The sequence below is a fragment of the Phycodurus eques genome, chromosome 17, assembly GCF_024500275.1.
Source record: "Phycodurus eques isolate BA_2022a chromosome 17, UOR_Pequ_1.1, whole genome shotgun sequence".
In the NCBI taxonomy this organism is placed as follows: Eukaryota; Metazoa; Chordata; class Actinopteri; order Syngnathiformes; family Syngnathidae; genus Phycodurus; species Phycodurus eques.
In genome coordinates, this window is record NC_084541.1 from 6,049,348 (window position 1) to 6,070,061 (window position 20,714).

Genomic DNA, 20,714 nt, shown 5'->3' on the forward strand with positions numbered 1-20,714 from the left:
CCGATTTTATTATTTACATTTGGTACACATAGCTCGGTTGTGTGCTTTACAGGCGTTTAGGATGCTAGAATACAAGACAATACCCACTCGACTAACAAAATGAAAAAAACAAAACCTCTTCTTTACTGAAATATGAACAACAGCCATGCCCAAAACGCAGAATGTCATTCATTTCATAACTTTTGTCTTTTATACTTTCCCACGAGGAACCAAGTGTTTGAGTAACCACTCATTCGATTGGCTAGACAGGATTTCAGTTATCCAATCAGCTTTGAGTTTGCTGTTACTAGCGGCTGGGCGCTTTGGATGGAGTTAAAACGACAATAATTTATAATAATAAATTGAGCTATACAGTAATGTATTTTCGTTTAGACTTAATTCCTAGACGAATGGAGATGAAAAGGGCACTTTGGCGAGGTCAAAACAGCACATTGGATATCTTCGTAACGCTACTGTGCAGCCGCCAGCTTGTACGGAAAGGTTAGCTGGTACAGCTAACGTAGTTGACCCATACAGCAATGGAAGGCTAAAGCTAAATAGCGCCGCAAAACCTCATATTCAAGACGGATTTGACTAATAAACCACCTTAAAATGGCTACTACAGTGCTGGGAGTCGGCACAGGCGTTTTCGTCATCACTGCTGTTTGGATTGTGACGTTTGTGCTCTGGATGATGCTTCTGAGAGCATCTGGATCATCAAAGTGAGTAATATAACCAAGACGTCACAATCATCACACCAACCACAATAGTTCCGTATTTATAAACTTGCTCATCCTAACGTTATAAAGTTGAGATAAAAGCGTGAGTGTGCTAGTTCGTTGGCTAAGCAGTCTTCGAATTGAACAAAAAATGCAATGGGTTGGTCAAGGCGTATTGTTAATTGCTGCTGTTTTAATAGCGGCTCTCATGCTTGGGTTGACGCTGCAAAGAGCGACTGGATCACTAATGTGAGAGCTGCATCAACACACTGCGCACACCAACCCGAATACAAGGGGGAGGGATTCTGGCTAAAGAATCAGGAAAAAAAACAAATTTAAAGTAATACTAGCGAATTCACAGTTAATTTATTGTATTGCGTATAAAACAACTTTGTGTCAATCACTGAACATCTTGAACTGTACCCTTTTACTTTAATGCATTTTGTAAAATGACTTTGACCATTCAAGGAGGACGAAGAATAAAAACTGTTGACATGCTACATACAAGCCCACTCTTCATTTAACTAAAAGTCCACACTAACAAGGATACGATTGACGTGTGTAAAACCTTTTATTGTAGTCTCTTCTGGTGGGGAAGCCTTTTGGCTTTAATTTAATCCATCCATCAACGATTCAATAACCTTAATTGATAAATCATAATTCTGCCATCAAACATACACATCGTTATAAGACTAAACCTGCTTAAGTTAATTTTACTAGGTAAACTATGCCTGATTTATTAATGAGCTATACAGTAAAACATCCCCTGGAATCACTGCTAAACAATGTTCAAGGCAAAGAAGCTACTTAAGGGAAGTTTATAAAAATACTGTATAAAGCATACATTACATTGGGTTTACTGTTAGAAGAGAAACTGTTTGTGACATATATTTGCAGTATGTAATAATAAGTGTAATGTAGTTTTTCCTTAGGCCACTATGAAAGTAGGATTAAGGACGTAAATGTACAGTTTGCTAGTTTCATGGTTTAAAAAAAACAGTATTGCAAATGAGTTGTATATAATTATCCTGTGATAATCACCCTGTTCATATGCAAATTCACATCACTTTTTAATTTTATTTTATTATTTTATTTTATTTTAATTTGTTGTCTTCCTGTATGAAATTTGTGTGTGATTTTTCCAGGCTAGGAGTTGTCCCGGTTTTCCTCTTGGCTCTTACCATTACCCTGGCACTGGTGTTTTTCCCTCAAAGCACCACAACTCCATCTGCTTTCAAAGAGATAGAGGTGAAGCTCGACACTGATCTGAAACAATCTTCCATTTACACATTCCGTCTAAATCACATTTATTGTGCACAGCAAATGTTAAACATTACTATCCATACAAATAGGCCTGTTATGATAATTACTATATCGATTTATCGTTCGATAAATAAAATGGAGACGATAGTTTTTCAGGTCTCAATGAATTGTCATTGTTGTGGTGAGCCGGCGAGCGGATCACACAGTGAGCCGACAGAGTTGGACGGCTGTGTCATTAGCCGCTAGTGGGCTCATGGAACGCGAGCGCACCGGTACACACTTGCCGGTGTTGGCTTAGTCCAATACTCCACAGCCTTGCTCCATGTGTAGCCCGTAGAGTCACATAACAGTGACACTTCAGGGAACGTTAACTGTTTGTTGTGCTCTCTAGCCCCCCAACTAAGGAGCTAAACAGCTCTCTCCACCGTGGCAATGTCATTTAAAACATCACCGCTTCTCCGAGTTGTTGTGTGTTAGTCCCCAATTAACAGAAACACGGGAACTGTTTATTAAGCATGATCTCAGATGCACACATTATTCAGCCAGTAGTTGACTACAACGAATGTCAACATATATTTAATTGACAGCTGAAGGGCTTGTCTTCAGCAGACCAACCACCGGATTTACATGAAGACTTTTTTTGTCATTCCGATTGAAGATCTCTGGTTAACTGTTTACATGTGACGTGATGTATTACGAACGGGTGTATAGATGTGCACAACATTTAATCAGAACAGCCGTGTGACATGCGCACTTTGTCGTGAACGTGACATCCTGTATCAAGATGGAGCTCCATCTAATCAGCTCAGTAGAGATTTTTTAGATGTTCATTTAAAAAAAAAAGTTTGCTTAAAAACAACTTACAAGTAGTTAAAAATAAAATCGCAGTTGCATACAAGCTTCGTCAGGAGCCGCCATGTTTACGCCTTGCGTAAACAATGACGTCACCGCGTATTTACGTCGAGAAGAAACATGCGCAGACAGAGCTTTTCCCGGCTGTATTCCGAATGACGGGTTACATGGCGAAAATTTACTTCTGATCAGTTTGGCAAAAGGAATGTTCCACCCCTGTGAAACCGAATGAAATTACATTCGGATTCGGCCTGATTATTCCGATTAAGGTGTTTATATCTCCATATAAACATTTTGATTCGGTTTGGGCTTTTAAACCGATTATAATCAGATTAGAAGGCTCCATGTAAACCAGGCTAGTCTTGCAGCTCTTTATTTTAAACCCAGGGGGATCCATATCACAGAGGAAAGAAAAACAATTTAATAGAGAAACAAGAAAGAAAATTATAAAAATAGCAACAATAGTAATCACAACAATTCTGATTTAAAAGCAAAATATAAATAATAAGGGCAGGGCTTATTTTGATTGATGATGATTTCAGAGGCATTAAAAAACAACAAATTATTGCTTATCGTGATAGTTTTTGGGAAAAGATATCATCTTAAAAATTATCGTGACAGGCCTACATACAAAAAACAGCTGTAAACACAAAATATTAAAAATGCAAAATATTATCAATATTAAATAATGAAACGTGCAAGGGATAAAACTTCAAGTGAGAGCAATAAAGGATAGAAAAAGCAAGGTAGAGACGTTTTTTTCATTAGTATTTATTCAGAAAACACAGAACACACAAATGCAATCGCCAAGGGGTGATTCAGTGACAAAATAACAGATAATCGTATTACAAAAATGCCTTCTAAAGAGGACCTAAAGCAACGGTTTTAATAGCTTTCGCCGTCTCTCATGGTCCTAATATATTGTTTGAGCTCCTTTATATTTTTTTAATCGTTGTACAAACATGAAACATGGATAGACTCTATGAATTATTTTTAAAGATATGTCTTTCATTTTATTATCAAGTAAATATTTTGTAGGTAAAGTCCGCAATACTCACCATCACATGATGATATCAGTTAAGAAAAGTGGAGACAAATTCATTTGAAACAGTGCTGCCCTTTCCTATGTTCGAAAGGAAACACCTTTTCATATCTCCTTGACCCTATGACGTATTCCAAAAAAGGTCAAGGAAAGGTGGCATAGAGGTTAGGAGATTTGACTTTCCAAAGAGGCCCTACTTGTGACGGGGTAAATGAGGTGATTGTGTAAAAGAGCTTTGATTACCTCAAAGGTAGAAAAGTACAATACAACAGAAGCCCATATTGCATTTCACAACAAACCATTTACATACGTCCAGTAACATAACAGTGCATCTTAAATTGTGCAAAACAGTGACACACATTTACCTTAATTTCTTGTGTATAATGCGCATTTTTTAACCCCAAAAAAATTTCAAAAGGCAATAGTGCGCATTATACATAGGTATAGGAGAAAGTGAAAAATACTTTCACATTTTATCAATGTATGCCGCCATCTAGAGGTTATGAAAAAGCTGTACACTTTCATTCTAGTATGCCACCTAGAGGTTATAAAAAAGGTGTAGACTACACTTTTATTCCAATATGACAGGGGTACATATGACTGCATATATGTACAATTGTGCTCATAAGTTTACATACCCAGGAAGAATTTGTGAAATATTGTTTTGTTTTTGTTTTTTAATACGACTGATGACTGAACAACAACCATCATAAATTTCTTTATGGTTATGTTTAATGATAATGCTTTTCTGAAATGCTTGACCGTTTAATTGAATACCATTATAATAAAATTAAATGTGTTTCGCCTGGTCCTACATGTTTTCTTAAAAGAATTGTACACATCTTACAAATCCTGCCTCGGTAATCAAACATATGAGCACAACTGTGTTTTCTCATTTACGAAATAAAAGTAGAGCTGTGAATTTCAAAATAAGAACAAGTAAATAAAAATAAAGTGTTGTGTGTTCAAATAAGGTGTTTAACTTCAGAATAATTATTTGAAAAAACTAACAAAATACAGATAATACTTCATGTTTTGATCATATGGGTAGAAGCAAAATCATGCATTGTAAAAATGCATTATACATAGGTAGAAGGGTTTTCCATAATTTTGAGGTCAACTTAGGGGGTGCGTATCATACATGGGTGCGCATTATACACAAGAAACTACGGTAGTACTTGCTAGATTTAGTGTTCAGAACAATAACAATGTAAGAGAAGTTTTTGTTTAGTAGCCTTTACATGATCAGGATTTTTGGGGCCGATCAGCGAGTTTAAAAAAAAGATAACCGATCACATGATGGAACAATGTGTCAATTTACATCACTTGTTAATTTACTGTATATACTTGTGTACTGTACTGGGTATCTTAAAGTATTCATTCTCTAGTCTCATGATTCCCAACCAGTGTGCCGTGGCACATTAATCTGACATGAGGAATCTTCAGGGGTGGCGTGGAAAATCATACAATTTTCCTCAACTGCTCAAAAAATTATTCATTTCCAAGAAATAATGTATCTTTGTTCCTCTATTTATGCCAGTAAGGGATTGTGACAGACCGAACAAGTAAATGCTCTTCTATTACACGGCAGGAAGTACATACAGTAATTACTGTGTATCAACTTTTTGTGAAATTTTTGTTTGTTGGTGTGCCGAGAGATTTTCCAATGATAAATATGTGCCTTCGCTCCATAAAGGCTGGAAATCATTGCTCTAGTCAGGTCATGCATTCTAATGAGTCAGGTCAAACCAACATTACATGACGGAAATAATGGGAGCTAACGGACTGTAGTTGAATTACTTTATTGTAATTAAATTACTTCACACACACCAAAACTTTAGAGCATGATTCGACATCCCGCTGGGATATTTACGCACAACCGTTAGTGCTAGCACCGGTTTGCTATGGTATATAACGTTTTGTTGCCTGCTTGCGAGTGGTATTGTATTAAAAGTACGTGAACATATCTCAAGCAAGCCTGAAATGAACGTAATCTCCTGAGCACCGGTGACCACCAGCACACATTTTTCCCAATTTTGTAACATAATAATACACGCATTGCGATGTCCTCGCCATAGTAACGTGTGTATCCAGTCGCGTTTATAAGTTCACAAGATAAAGCCCAGTGATCGTAAAAGACGGGATGTGGTGGTATCAGATTTTGTGGTGGTATCAGATTTTATTGCAGTGCCCTGACATAGTGCAATCTTGAAAGACAAAATGTGTCTTGTACTCTGATCCACGCATTACGTTGTCTGTCTCAGACGTGTTGTCTGTCCCACACCACCAGGTTTTTTCTTTTTTAATAACTTTATTGGTGGTCAGATATTTGCAGTACTCCGTCAAAAGACACGCGAGAAGACTAAAAATAAACTAGCTTTTGAATTCAAATATACTGTACACAATGGCGACGCGGACCAAATGTCTTTTGCGGAGCTGACCAATGATGTAATTGATTGGATCGGCGAATTATGACATTGAACCCGATCAGCTGATTAGCATGAAATGCTAATTAATGGCTGATACCGATCAGGCCTATCAAATCGGTGTAAAGTCTTATTGTTTAGTTAGTACAAAATTGTGTTACATTGGTGAACCATTGAATTCACTCTGGTTGAAGTACAGTGGGTATGGAAAGTATTCAGACCCCCTTAAATTTGTCACTCTTTGTTATGTTGCAGCCATTTGCTAAAATCCATCCATCCATCCATTATCTGAACCGCTTATCCTCACTAGGGTCGCAGGAGTGATGCAGCCTATCCCAGCTATCATCGGGCAGGAGGCGGGGTACACCCTGAACTGGTTGCCAACCAATCGCAGGGCACATATAAACAAACAAACATTCGCACTCACATTCACACCTACGGGCAAATTAGAGTCTTCAATTAACCTACCATGCATGTCTTTGGGAGGAAACCGGAGTGCCTGGAGAAAACCCACGCAGGCACGGGTAGAACATGTAAACTCCACACAGGCGGGGCTGGGGATTGAACCCCGGTCCTCAGAACTGTGAGGCAGACGCCCTAACCAGTCGCGCACCGTTCCGCATTTGCTAAAATCATTCAAGTTAATTGTTTCCTTATTAAAGTACACACAGCACCCAATATTGACAGACAAAAAAGAAAAAACTGAAATATCACACAGCCATAAGTATTCAGACCCTTTGCTGTGACACTCATATATAGGGTTCCCTTGTCACTTTACCCTGTGCTGCCCTGGGCTGACACTATCGACCACTCCAGGCTACGCTAGTCACCAATTTGGAAAGCCAAAATCACTGTAAATAAGTGTCTATAGACAATAACTCTGACCCAACAAACAGCCACAGACAAACTCTGCGGATTAGTGGCCATCGTCTCACTCGTGAACAAGACCCCAAGATACTTGAACTCCTCCACTTGGGGCAGGATCTCATTCCCGACCTGGAGAGGGCATGCCACCCTTTTCCGACTGAGGACCATGGTCTATGATTTGGAGTTGCTGATTCTCATCCCAGTCGCTTCACACTCTGCTGCGAACTGCTCCAGTGAGAGTTGGAGGTCACGGCTTGATGAAGGCAACAGAACCACATCATCTGCAAAAAGCAGAGATGCAATACTGAGGCCACCAAACCAGACCCCATCTACGCCTCGGCTGCGCCTAGAAATTATGTCCATAAAAGTTATGAACAGAATCGCTGACAAAGGGCAGCCTTGGCGGAGTCCAACCCTCACCGGGAACGAGTCCGACTTACTGCCGGTTATGAGGACCAAACTCTGACTCCGGTCATACGGGGACCGAACAGCCCGTATCAGGGGGTTCGGTACCCCATACTCCCAAAGCACCCTCCACAGGACTCCACGAGGGACACGGTCAAACGCCTTCTCCAAGTCCACAAAACACATATAGACTCCCATGGACCCTCGAGGATCCTGCCGAGGGTGTAGAGCTGGCCCACTGTTCTACGGCCAGGACGTAAACCACACTGCTCCTCCTTAATCTGAGATTCGACTACCCTCTGGTTCCCCTTCTTAAAAAGTGGGACCACCACCCCAGTCTGCCAATCCAGAGGCACTGTCCCCAATGTCCACGTGATGTTGCGGAGGCGTGTCAACCAGGACAGCCCCACAACATCCAGAGCCTTTAGGAACTCCGGGCGAATCTCATCCACCCCCGGGGCCCTGCCACCGAGGAGCTTTTTAACTACCTCTGTGACCTCAAACCCAGAGATAGGAGAGCCCGCCTCAGAGAACCCACACTCTGCTTCCTCATGGGAAGGCGTGTCAGTGGAATTGAGGAGGTCTTCGAAGTATTCTCCCCACCAACTCACAACGTCCCGAGTCGAGGTCAGCAGCGCCCCATCCCCACTATACACAGTGTTGGTGGTGCACTGCTTTCCTCTCCTGAGACGCCGGATGGTGCACCAGAATTCTTTCGTGGACCAGAAAGTCTTTCTCCGTGGCCTCACCGAACTCCTCCCATACCCGAGTTTTTGCTTCAGTGACCACCACAGCTGCATTCCGCTTGGCCAGCCGGTACCCAACAGCTGGCTCAGGAGTCCCACAGGCCAAAAAGGCCCGATAGGACTCCTTCTTCAGCTTGACGGCATCCCTCACCGTTGGTGTCCACCAACAGGTTCGGGGATTGCCGTCACGACGGCCACAGCTCCAGTCAGCCGCCTCAGCAATGGAGGCGCGGAACATGGTCCACTCGGACTCGATGTCCCCCGCCTCCCCCGGAACATGAGCAAAGTTCTGTCGGAGGTGGGAGTTGAAACTCCTTCTGACAGGGGATTCTCCTAGACGTTCCCAACAGACCCTCACAATACGTTTGGGCCTGCCACGTCGGACCGGCATCTTCCCCCACCATCGGAGCCAACTCACCACCAGGTGGTGATCAGTTGACAGCTCCGCCCCTCTCTTCACCAGAGTGTCCAAGACATGCGGCCGCAAGTCCGATGACACGACCACAAAGTCGATCATCAAACTGCGACCTAGGGTGTGCTGGTGGTGCCAAGTGCACGTGGACAATCCGTGACGAGCACATAAGTCCAATAACAGAACACCGCTCGGGTTCTGATCGGGGTGGCCGTTCCTCCCAATCACGCCCTTACAGGTTTTTATTTTTTTATTTATTTTATTTTGTCCTGTTCGGCTGTTAGGTAAAGCAGGAAGGAGGATCTGTATCCCTTTATGCCAGAACAGTTTTATGGTGCCACAGTGGAGTTTTTAAAGCTGCCACTGCGGTGTGACAATGTACTCAGCGTGTCCCTTGGTTCTACATATCATCTACGTCACCGCCTTCTTGATCGATTTTGCAGCATAATTAAACGTATAATCTGGTCATCTAGGTCAATTTGTTCTCGCAGACACTGTTCCACGGTCGCCATTGTTGTTGCTTTGTTCCTTGTTACGGAAAGGAAAGTAAAAACGGCTACCGGAAATGGCCAAAAAATGCAGAGGAAACTCCACCCTGTGGTGTCCTAGCCACACCCCCAACTTGGAGGAAAACTACAGTACATTTTCAAAATTGCGTGAGTGGGTTGCGCTTTAGTATAAAGGCAAACTGCGTGCGAGATAGCCGCAGTGACGTCAGCGCGAGTATAAAGAACCCTTTAGATTCGAGTGTTGTATGGGGCACTAATGCTACACTCTGTGAAGGAAGGACAGGACAAGGATAAAAGGGGAAGCATGCAGGACAGAGGTCGTGGACCTGGCTGTACCACTGAAGTTTGGTGGGAGTAGCAATGTAAATTCTAAACATGTTTAGCAATAGAGTGCAAGTAAGGGGACACCCAGGAAGTATGTATAGTTATTATAGTTATTTTTATATCGTTAAAAGTTATTTATCGTGAGTGGCCACACACAAAGTGAATAAGTCCCAGAGGTGAATATCTGTGGACACGTACAAGTGAATTGACACCGTCTCGCATGCACAATAACCTTCAGAAGTGACCTGTAATTGCTGCACCTGCACCGTGGGGGCTGAGGACCCCACCCCTCCCAGCTGAGAGGAAAGGTCAGGCCCAGGAGCCCACCCGAAAGAGGCCCATTGGATGAGACACCACTCATACCGAGGGACCCAGGGCGGTCCACCTGCCCCACCGAGGCACCCCAAAACCGGCCACCAGGAGGAGGTCTGGGGGTCCAAAGCCACAACCCCCAGCCAACCACCGTCCCATGCGCCCCTCCACCCCAGGGGAGCAAGACGTACCCCACCAACCCACAGAGTCCGCCAATGTAGCCAGTCCCTGTCCAGCCAGAGGGTGACACAGTGCCCCCCGTTTGGTGGAAAGGAGTGCGGATAGGGGTGCCCAACAGGGGAAAGATAAGGGAGAGCAGAAATCAGTGTATGTAGTGCATTAAAAAAACTGGGATGGATGTGTGTAATGTATTAAAAGACCTGGGGGGCAGGGAAGGCGGAGGAGCAAGGCATCTAGACCGGGAAGCAGCACTGACCTACTGAATCCTGGTCCTGGTCCGATGCCCACATCCCCCTGGCCCCGCACCAGCCCCACAAGAAACCCTGAGTATGTGTGTGTACCTGCATGTGATTAGGGAAAAAATACATACAGTCAATAGTGTGAGTGTGTGCTAAGTGAGTGTGCGAAGTGAGTGAGTGGACCCAATGGTCAGCAGGGAACCACCCGCGAGAAGAGGGGGAGGGAACCACACCCAGACGCAAGGACCGGAGAGAAGAGGAGGAAGCAGGCCCGAGGAGCAACAGGAGGTCCCACCGTCCCCCAACAGCAGCTGGAATGGGGAACTAAAGCAGACGCTAGTTGGCAGCACCTGCGGAACATTGAGCGAATTCACCGCCGGTAGGCCCGTCCAGTTATCCGTCGCACTCCCCCCTCAAATGCTGGAAGGAGTAAAGAAAATCCCACCGGCAGCGCAAGCACAGGGTCAAGAAGAGAAGCTCTCCCATCCATGCTTGTGTACTTTTATCGTGGAAATCAGTCTAAAGTGTGAGAAAGAGAAAAAGTAAATAAATGACAAAAACGAGAAAATAAAACATCAACAACTACATTGGATACAGAAGGCAAAATCTTTACTCTTACAACACCAATTCCAATGACGTTGGGACGTTGTCTTAAATAAAAACAGAATACAATGATTTGCAAATCATGTTCAACCTGTATTTAATTGAATACACTACAAAGACAAGATATTTAATGTTCAAACTGATAAACTTTATTGCTTTTAGCAAATAATCATTAACTTGGAATTTTATGGCTGCAACTCGTTCCAAAAAAGCTGGGACAGTGACATGTTTACCACTGTGTTACATCACCTTTTCTTTTAACAACATTCAATAAACATTTGGCAACTGAGGACACTAATTGTTGAAGCTTTGTAGGTGGAATTCTTTCCCATTCTTGCTTGATGTACAGCTACAGCTGTTCAACAGTCCGGGTCTCTGTTGTCATATTTTACGCTTCATAATGTGCCACACATTTTCAATTGGAGACAGGTCTGGACTGCAGGCAGGCCAGTCTAGTACCTGCACTCTTACTACGAAGCCACGCAGTTGTAACAGATGCAGAATGTGGTTTGGCATTGCTGAAATAAGCAGGGGCGTCCATGAAAAAGACATTGCTTGGATGGCAGCATATGTTTGTCCAAAACCTGTATATACCTTTCAGCATTAATGGTGCCTTCACAGATATGTAAGTTACCCATGCCATTGGCATGAACACAGCAACATACCATCACAGATGCTGGCTTTTGAACTTTGTGTGAATAACAGTCCGGTTGCTTCTTTTCCTCTTTGGCCCGGAGGACACAACGTCCACAATTTCCAAAAACTATTTAAAATGTGGACTCCTCGGACCACAGAACACTTTTCCACTTTGCATCAGTCCATCTTAGATGACCTCGGGCCCAGAGAAGCCGGCGGCGTTTCTGGGTGTTGTTGATAAATGGCTTTTGCTTTGCATAGTAGAGTTTTAAGTTGCACTTACGAATGTAGCGCCAAACTGTATTTACTGACGTTGTTTTTTTGAAGTGTTCCTGAGCCCATGTGGCGATATCCTTTACACATTGATGTCGGTTTTTGATGCAGTGGCCCCTGAGGGATTGAAGGTCACGGGCATTCAATGTTGGTTTTCGGCCTTGCCGCTTACATGCAGTGATTTCTCTAGATTCTCTGAACCTTTTGATGATATTATGGATCGTGGATGATGAAATCCCTAAATTCCTTGCAATTGTACGTTGAGGAACATTGTCCTTAAACTGTTTGAATATTTTCTCACGCACTTGTTCACAAAGAGCTGAACCTCGCCCCATCTTTGCTTGTGAATGACTGAGCAATTCAGGGAAGCTCCTTTTATACCCAATCATGGCACCCACCTGTTTTCAATTAGCCAGTTCACCTGTGGGATGTTCCAAACAGGTGTTTGATGAGCATTCCTCAACTTACTCAGTCTTTTTTGCCACCTGTCCCAGCTTTTTTGGAACGTGTTGCAGCCATAAAATTCTAAGTTCATGATTATTTGCTAAAAACAAGAAAGTTTATCAGTTTGAACATTAAATATATTGTCTTTGTTGTGTATTCAATTAAATATAAGTTAAACATGATTTGCAAATCATTGTATTCTGTTTTTATTTATGTTTAACACAACGGCCCAACTTCATTGGAATTAGGGTTGTACATTTACAATATAATATTTTTATTGTCAGATGGCATTCTACTCAGGCAGAGAAATCAAAGATCTAAGTTCAGCTTGTTGAAGCTATCTGTATAATTATGTAGTTGGTTTTTATGTTCTGCAGATATTTTTTTTCTCATGCAATATATTCTATGATGAGATTTAACCAGTGATTAATATTGATAGTTAAATTTTCCAGTTTAGAAAAAAATTTCATGTTTAGAAAAATATTTTTTTAGCGAAAGCTAACGCAATGAGTATTGATTGTGAATATTCATTTGGGAGGTTGATTATGCACAATCTTGGGGAAAGTGCAATTCTGCAATTCAAAATATACGAGAGTTTCTGCCTAATCAGAGTCCAAAAGCATTGCGTTGCTGTGCATTCCCATATTGCATGAAAATAGAAGTCTGTGGTATTTTTAGTGCATTGTGTGCATACTGTATGTTCGACGAAGAGAGGCCCATTTTCTGCGTAGTGTGTTGAGTAAAGTGTGTTCTACGGAGCCCTTTCAATATTGTATAAGCTGTAAATTTGTGTTTTTTGTCATCCTAAACCTATTTTTACATATCAGCATCCAGTAATTACGGTCAGCAGACAAAGAAAGGTGTTCTTCCCATTTAGTGATTGGCAGGTGCTTTATTTTGTACATGAGATTATTTTAGAAACTTTTGAGAAGTTTTTTTTCCTTTTTAGGAGAAGCATCATAATACAGCTTAGAGTGATCACCTGACATATTGATCCACACGACTATTTACACATACACATTCACACAGAGAGATGAGAAGCACAGTATGGAGTATTTAAATAATGGATAGATACATTAGCTATCCCAAAACTTAATGTCAGCTCTAAAAGAAGCCATTAAGCATACTGCCTTGAAAAAGTATTTGCCTCTATATTTCCACATTTGCATGAATGTACTCTGCATACAAGCTTGCCACAGAGACCTGCTACGCTTTATCTTAGTCCAACAGCAACACAGAACAAACACTCCCCCATGTAGCCTCTGGGTCGTGCCAGTAAGCCATCCAGATCTGCCAAGCAAGCTGCCACCAAATAGAGCCTCGTCCTGGCATTCTTACATTTGGTAGGTAGCCTTTGTGTAAACCCTGATAGCACACAAGCAAGAGAGGGGCAGCACATCCTGGACTCTGCAAAAGGTCCTCCTGCTAAAATCAACTCATTTGATCGATGTCTGTGTTTTGAAAAGCTTACACTGTGTATCTTTTAAAATAATAACACATAATGCTAAAAATCCATTATGAAGTCATCACAGCTGTTATAGATTGAATTAATAATAATTATTAATAATAATTAATTCACGCCCGAAGATGGCTGGGATAGGGTCCAGCACGCCCACGACCTAGTGAGGACAAGCGGAACGGAAGATGAATGAATAAATAATTAATGCATTCAATAATTAAGAATAATTCATATTAATAAAATTATGATGAATGCTAATTGGGATGCCATACCATATGTCACTGAAATAGCCTTGACATTTGGGCTGTCACTATCAAATCTTTTTAGAATTGATTATCCTACAGATATTTTGTTGAGTACTCGTAATCGCCACCCCTTCGCTAACATGCATTTTATTCTCATTTATGAGGGCTGGACTTCTGTCATTAAACAGCATATGTTGGTACCAGTGATGCCGGTAAAGCGTTACGCCAAAATTCCACCATTTTGAATAACGAGCAAGGTAACGCATTACTTTACCAAGTAGAGTAATCAGACTACAGTTACTTTTTCTTACCACCAAAAGTTACTTTTGAGTTATCAATGTTTCTCAGCAAGTACTAATGTGTGGCCGGTGACTCGAAAACAAGCAGTCCAGCTATTCAACAGCATTTAACCGTACACACAGACTGCTGATTTCTAAATAAGAGCAAGAAAGGGATTGGGAGGTGATTGTTGATTCTACAATGCACAGTGACGTTGCAGTACCATAAAAGTGCAAAGAAATGTACAATTTCACTATCGCCACACTATTTTTGTTATTTTCCTTTGTAAAAAGTGTATTTTTTACTTTTTTATTCACACAAAGAATAGAGTTTTACGTGTTAAGTGCAGAATGCATTGTGGGCCATACCGAAGTGCGCAGTCATAAATAGGTCATGGAGGTTAAGGACTATCTCACTGAAGGACATACAATACTTATCTTAAATAATATTCACAATGAAAAGTGAGCGCTTTCAACTTCATTGTAGTCAGGACTGAGAGCAGGTTTGACGCGCTGCACTGCTGACGTCACATAAGTAAGTGTTTCTACACCCTGTCAATCACCCACAGCTTTGCTAGTTAAACAGTTGCCTAATCTTGTCACCTTTTCTCGCTCTTCGCATCAAAATTACGATGGTGGGAGCAATGGTGTGTGTGTGTGTGTGTGTGTGTGTTTGTATGCCACCAATATCAAACCCCCACTCACTTTCACGTTTATGTACGCGCACGCACGCACACACACACACACCTTCATGGACCACAATCAGCATCCATCTATCAGTTAAGAGTCTTTAGAGAAGTGTACTGAGAATCAGAATCAGAATCATCTTTATTTGCCAAGTATGTCCAAAACACAAGGAATTTGTCTCCGGTAGTTGGAGCCGCTCTAGTACAACAGACAGTCAATTTACTTGTTTACATTTAGGTATTTACTGTAGTATGTTGTCACGTCAAGTCTGCACTCAGTTGCTGATTTAATGTGGCTTCAACTCGACTAATGAAGTTATTGCTTCTCATGTTGATGTAAATTGTGCGGTGTACATTACCAAGTAATGGGTACAGTTAAGCTTATGCTTTTTTTTGTACTGTGGATAAGTGATATTCCTGCCACTTGCAGCTGCTGAAAGTAACTAAAAAGTTACCTTTCTCTAACTTAGCTACTTTTGAAATCAAGTTAACGGTAAAGTAACTAAGTTACTTTTAAGCTCAAGTAATCAGTAAAGTAACAGTTACTTTTTCAAGGGAACTGTGGCAACACTGGTTGGTACTGAGTGGATAGTATAAACTCTTTACAGAATTTGAGACAACAAAGTCAGCTGTTGCTAAACGGTTAGAATTTGTGATTAACATTAGCGTGCTAGCGATTACATTTTAGGTAAAAACAAAAAAAACACTAACTACCATTCAGCTCACTCATCACTGTTATATGTACATTACACATCTAATGTCTTAAAAATCACTTAGAGACGCTCCTCTGTCGTTTTTGGCAAGGTTTTTCACAGGCCCAACAGTGCATCCGTCTGCAACAAATGTCCGTGGTAAACATGGACCTACTTACAGTTGCTTAATTAAATCATTTTTGGGGAACTTTTTTTAATTTTTTAAAATCCCAGTTTTCTGTTATCCATCCATCCATTTTCTGTACCGCTTATCCTCACGAGGGTGGCGGGCGTGCCAGATCCTATCCCAGCTATCTTCGGGCGAGAGGTGGGGTACACCCTGAAATGGTCGCCAGCCAATCACAGGGTACATATAAACAAACAACCAATCACACTCACATTCACACCTACGGGCAATTTAGAGTCTTCAGTCAACCTAGCATGCATGTTTTTGGGACATGGGAGGAAACCGGAGTAGCGGTTAGCAGGGGTGGTTTACCAGACCAACTTACCCCTACTTCCACTCGCCTTGCTGCCTGTCCACCACACCCACGTGTGCTTAACAGCATGTTCATAAGACATGGCCCACACTTTGGCTAGCCTGCTTGCTGGGTCTTTCCGAATTAAAAAGTGAGAAGTGTTAAATGCATCCATAAGAGCCTGCATACATTAAACCCCATCTATTCCTGCTTTATTTATACACGCACACTCGCACGTTCTCTCATTCCAGCACCTACCGGTAACCTGAAAATTATCTCAAGTCAACTGTAGGGCTCCCCGCATTCATGGCTTACGGATGTACTTTCAGTTTGAATGTTTATGATTCAATCATCATAGAAATAGAAAAGTGAGCTCCCAAAGTCATGCTGATTACATCTATTCAGGACTGTTTAATAAACTCCTGACCTCTCCAACTAAGGCAACACTTGTAATGTATTGTTTATTTAATGTAACAATTAGACGTGATGCAACAACGTTTGCTTTGTCATAGATATCCATCCATCCATCCATTTTCGGAGCCGCTTCTCCTCACTAGGGTCGTGGGCGTGCTGGAGCCTATCCCAGCTATCATCGGGCAGGAGGCGAGGTACACCCTGAACTGGTCGCCAGCCAATCGCAGGGCACATAGAAACAAACAACCATTCGCACTCACATTCACACCTACAGGCAATGTAGAGTTGTCAATTAACCTGCCACGCATGTTTTTTTTTTTTAGATGTGAGAGGAAACCGGAGTGCCCGGAGAAAACCCACACAACCACGGGGAGAACATGCAAAATCCACACAGGCGGGGCCGGGGATTGAACCCCAGTCCTCAGAACTGTGAGGCAGACGCTCTAACCAGTCGCTCACCGTGCCGCTGCCATCCATAATTTTGGATTTGAATAACAACAAATCAAATAATAAATAATAAATCACATACTGACAAGAGCTGTAATGCTGCCAGTCACATTTACTTAAAAAAAATACAAACTATTTTACATTTAGCCTTTGTTTACGGCAGAAGCCATTTTAACTTACTGCACATTGTTTCTGCACATCTACGCATTGTAGCTCCACCAAGCTCCGCATAAAGTTTGTTCGGAAAAATAAAAAATAGCTCTCTACTTAAGGAGGCTTGCATTAGCCTAGTTCTGATGGGCTGTACGGCTAACATGGAAGCGCCACAGCAGAAGCCGAAAAGGAGCTGGACGGGGCGACCGTAGCAGATTGAATGGGAGAACGTTTATCCAACACAGTTAGAAAGATGACAATATCAGCCAGCAGGTTAAGTTGCCAGCAGGCTAGCTAAAAAGTCGGCTGATTGGTCTAACTAAGGCCTGGTACACATACAAGCATTTTCCAAATGTTAAAGGATTTTTTTTAATATGTGACAGAGACCCCACACATAAAGATAAAAACAATCAGGCATTTAACAGTTTTGGTCGTATTGTATGTGGTGTGCTCTCAACACAGAACACCACACACATAAAGGTTCTGTTCCACCACCGATTTTAAAATTCACGTGGTTACACATGATCTCACAAAACCGAAGAAGACACACTTCTGGATATGCGCCGATTGTTATAGAGTGTTCCCGAAGGCTGCCAGTATACAATGCCGATGTCCCTTAAAAATGACTTGCTTTGGGAAATTATTCTTGCCGTCTGGGGAGAAAAAAAAATATTCTTGCTGTCTGGGGAACCCACTTTTATATAGGGATCCCGATCCAACTTTTTCACTTCCCATCTGATATATTGCACTCTTGAGTTTTGGTCGATACCGATTTTGGTCCGATCCAATTTCAGCAATGATCATACATACATACATATTTACATATTTTGTCTTATGGAATGTTAGAAAAAGGGCTTGATCAAGTGATATTACTGAGAGAACAATAATCAATAACAGTAGGTATGAGAAAAACTTACCCATTTATTATTAATCAATGGATTGGCTCGCGACCAGTTGAGGGATGTACCCGCCTCTCGCCCAAAGATAGCTGGGATAGGCTCCAGCACGGCCGCGACCCTTGTGAGGATAAAGCGGTACAGAAAATGGATGGATGGATGGATGTGGTATACAATGTAACTGCTCTGCATGTCTTGACCTTTGAGGGGCAGTATGGGTCACGCAATGAGATAGTTAATAACTAAGAAAGTAGACGTTACGATTGAATATTGTTATTATAACTCGTTTATCAGCGTCTGAAGAATATATGCCAAAGAATATTGTTATATTGCCTGTTTGTATGTGTTTACACAGCCTTTGTGTACCAATATGCATTATTTTGAGAGATATAACTGCCGTGAGTTCGCTGCTGGCGGCACGGTGAGCGACTGGTTAGAGCGTCTGTGCGTGGGTTTTTCTCCAGGCACTCGGGTTTCCTCCCAAAAACATGCATGGTAGGTTGATTGAAGACTCTAAATTGCCCTAAGGTGTGAATGTATGCACGAATGGTTGCTTGTTTATGTGTGCCCTGCGATTGGCTGGCGACCCGTTCAGGGTGTCCCCTGCCTCCCGCCCGAAGATGGCTGGGATAAGCTCCAGCAGACCGCGACCCTCGTGAAGATAAGCGGTAAAGAAAATGGATGGATTGATATACTATTGGTCAGTCCCCACTCAGGTCTGTTATTTTTACAAGTTACTGACCAATCTAAATTGTTGAAAATGGCTTGCTCTCTTTGATGACACAATTATAATGGCTCAACGAACATGTAGTTTTTGGGGGGTGTTTCCTGAAAAGTAATGGTTTGGGAGATTTGAGGATTCCGCTCAGGATATATAAAATTACAGCACACACATACATATATAAGCACATATTTGCCAGTAGTTTGATCACAACATAAAAGGAAACACCGCTTACCCAGTGCAGGTGTACCTAAGGTCAGACCAAAGTTAATGATGCAGTCAGCACAAGCTTAATTGTCTACTTCTTAAGAATTGTTTTATAATCAATACTATGAGCCATTTTTTTTTTTACATTTTACACTTTAGATGATATATTAAACAGAAAGGAATCCCAATCAGGTATTTCACAGTTTGACAATTATTGCTACTAACAGAGTTTTAAACGACTGTTTCTTTGCATACTAGCACTTTGTTTTTGTGAAATTTACATTTTCCATCAATTTTCTGAGCCGTTCCTCCTCACTAGGGTCGCGGGCGTGCTGGAGCCTATCCCAGCTATCATCGGGTAGGAGGCGGGGTACACCCTGAACTGGTTGCCAGCCAATTGCAAGGCACATACAAACAAACAACCATTATCACTCACATTCTTTTTGTGAAATTCAAATTGCCTTCATCTTGCCATGGTGCTTCTGCTTCTGTTTAGTGCAAGCTCTCTCCTGACATCTAGCGGCTTAAAATAACAAATTCTGAAATTAGAAGTACTCTTTCAATTTTTATTGTACAGTTGACTTATCTCTCATCTACATACATTATAGTTCAAAACTCTTGAGAATTCACAACACCAAGTCAATTCTATAATCTTTTCCCTCCACAGATAGTGGACACTTTGTTCATCGCTCGCTATGTGTTGCTGGCTTTAATGAGTGTGATCTTTCTCTGCGCCTTGTTCATGCTGCTCCCCTTTCATTTCTTGGAGCCTGTCTATGCTAAAGCTTTGAGAACACGCTAGAAGAGTTGGCACCGGATCACATTGCTGATGTCAACAACATAAAAGAAGAGAAGCCGGCAAGAGGCCCACTTCATCTTTGTTACAGACTGTGGAACCAAAATAACAGGAGAAACTTTCCCATGGCCAACTTCTTTTTGTTTATCTATAGCAGGTATAAGTTGCGTAACTAACTAGTGTTTTTGGGGTGTTTTTTTCTCAAAAGTTAGTTTTTATTAGATGGGATGGGATGGTACAATAAGTGAATCAATTTGTTGATAACAGGCACAAGTAAGGAATCCAGAAGTGTTTGTGTTTTATTTAGTATGATTTTAAGTTAGTAGGTTCCTATTGGATGAATCTACAGCATTACTCACAATAGGTGAAGGTGCATTCAGACACTGTCTTCCTTTTGAAATGTTTTGTTTGCTTGAAATTTTTTCTTTTATGGTTTCTTATCATTTTTAACCTCCAATGCTTCTGTTATTTGGTTATTTGTTTTATTTGTTTTTAATGTGATGGTACTGGTGATTCTTTGACTAAGCTGTATGTATCTTTTATTTTCTTTTACTTCAATTTCAACAATAATAAAGAATTACACAATTACTCACACTTTGTTGTCTTGTTAAAACCACACAATTACTCACACCTTGTTGTCTTGTTAAAACCTAACAGCATAAGGAACATTGTATGAATGTGGCACTCATGTGAGTACAAGTTCAGGTTTACACAGGCTAAATATGTTGATACGCTTTAAAAACAAATACCCAAAGTGGTTATTGATTTTTTTTTTTTAGATATATACATTCCAATTATGAACCCATGCATCCATCCATTCTCTATACCACTTCTCATTTTGGTCACTGTTAAGAAGAGCCTACAGGCAAGAGGCAGGGTACAAGACTGGTTGTAAGTCAATGGCAGCACAAATGGACAAAAAAACTTTCACTCATTGTCACCTGTTGGGAATTTTGAGTTTTCAGTTAACCTCAGAATGTTGATAGGATGTGGGAGGAAGCTGGAGTACC

General features: G+C 41.5%; 1 protein-coding gene across 1 annotated transcript; it reads left to right on the forward strand.

The window, feature by feature from the left end:
* Positions 1–287: 287 nt before the first annotated feature.
* Positions 288–20,286, forward strand: tmem218 (transmembrane protein 218). The gene is made up of 3 exons (XM_061703157.1): positions 288–701; positions 1,844–1,946; positions 19,576–20,286. Exons 1-3 carry the CDS (start codon positions 592–594, stop codon positions 19,708–19,710), a joined length of 348 nt encoding a protein of 115 aa, XP_061559141.1. The 5' UTR covers positions 288–591; the 3' UTR covers positions 19,711–20,286.
* Positions 20,287–20,714: the final 428 nt, after the last annotated feature.

Excerpts from the sequence above, each read along its gene's own strand:
- tmem218 (XM_061703157.1), top strand. The coding sequence starts at position 592 with ATGGCTACTACAGTGCTGGGAGTCGGCACAGGCGTTTTCGTCATCACT. Across the intron at positions 702-1,843 it reads AGAGCATCTGGATCATCAAA|GCTAGGAGTTGTCCCGGTTT; the intron begins GTGAGTAATATA and ends TGATTTTTCCAG. Across the intron at positions 1,947-19,575 it reads CTGCTTTCAAAGAGATAGAG|ATAGTGGACACTTTGTTCAT; the intron begins GTGAAGCTCGAC and ends TTCCCTCCACAG.